General features: G+C 58.0%; 1 protein-coding gene across 1 annotated transcript; it reads left to right on the top strand.

Moving 5' to 3' along the window:
• Window positions 1-5: 5 nt before the first annotated feature.
• LOC107682086 (reticulon-4 receptor-like 1) lies at window positions 6-404 on the top strand (the record flags this gene model as incomplete). The annotated part of the gene is made up of 1 exon (XM_016478457.1): window positions 6-404. A coding segment is annotated over one exon (399 nt), but the record flags the coding sequence as incomplete, so codon positions are not given.
• Between the last annotated feature and the right edge of the window lie 3 nt (window positions 405-407).

The raw sequence follows: 407 nt of genomic DNA on the forward strand, positions 1-407 counted from the left end.
CCTCCATCGAGTTCCTGCGGCTGAACAACAACCCCTGGGCCTGCGGCTGCGAGGCTCGTCCCCTGTGGGAGTTCTTCAGAGGCGCCCGTTTGTCCAGCTCCGAGGTTCTTTGCGCTTCACCTGCTTCTCGTCGTGGAGAGGACCTGCGCTTCCTGAGGGAGATGGACTTCGCCCTGTGCCCACTTCCTGACCCCAGCTCCCTCTCTGGTACCACCACCACCACCTTCAGCACCAAGACCCGCTGGTGGTTCTCCAAGAACAAGCCAGTCAGCACTTCCAAGGGCATCTTTGAGAAGAGCTCCGAGACCAAGGCATACCCCTTCAAGTCCCAATATCCCTCAATCACATCTACATCCACAAAGTATGAGCTTGGGGAGGAAGAGGCTCTTCTTCCCAAGCTTGACCCA

The sequence above is a fragment of the Sinocyclocheilus anshuiensis genome, unplaced genomic scaffold, assembly GCF_001515605.1.
Source record: "Sinocyclocheilus anshuiensis isolate Anshui unplaced genomic scaffold, SAMN03320099.WGS_v1.1 C31554590, whole genome shotgun sequence".
Lineage (NCBI taxonomy): Eukaryota > Metazoa > Chordata > Actinopteri > Cypriniformes > Cyprinidae > Sinocyclocheilus > Sinocyclocheilus anshuiensis.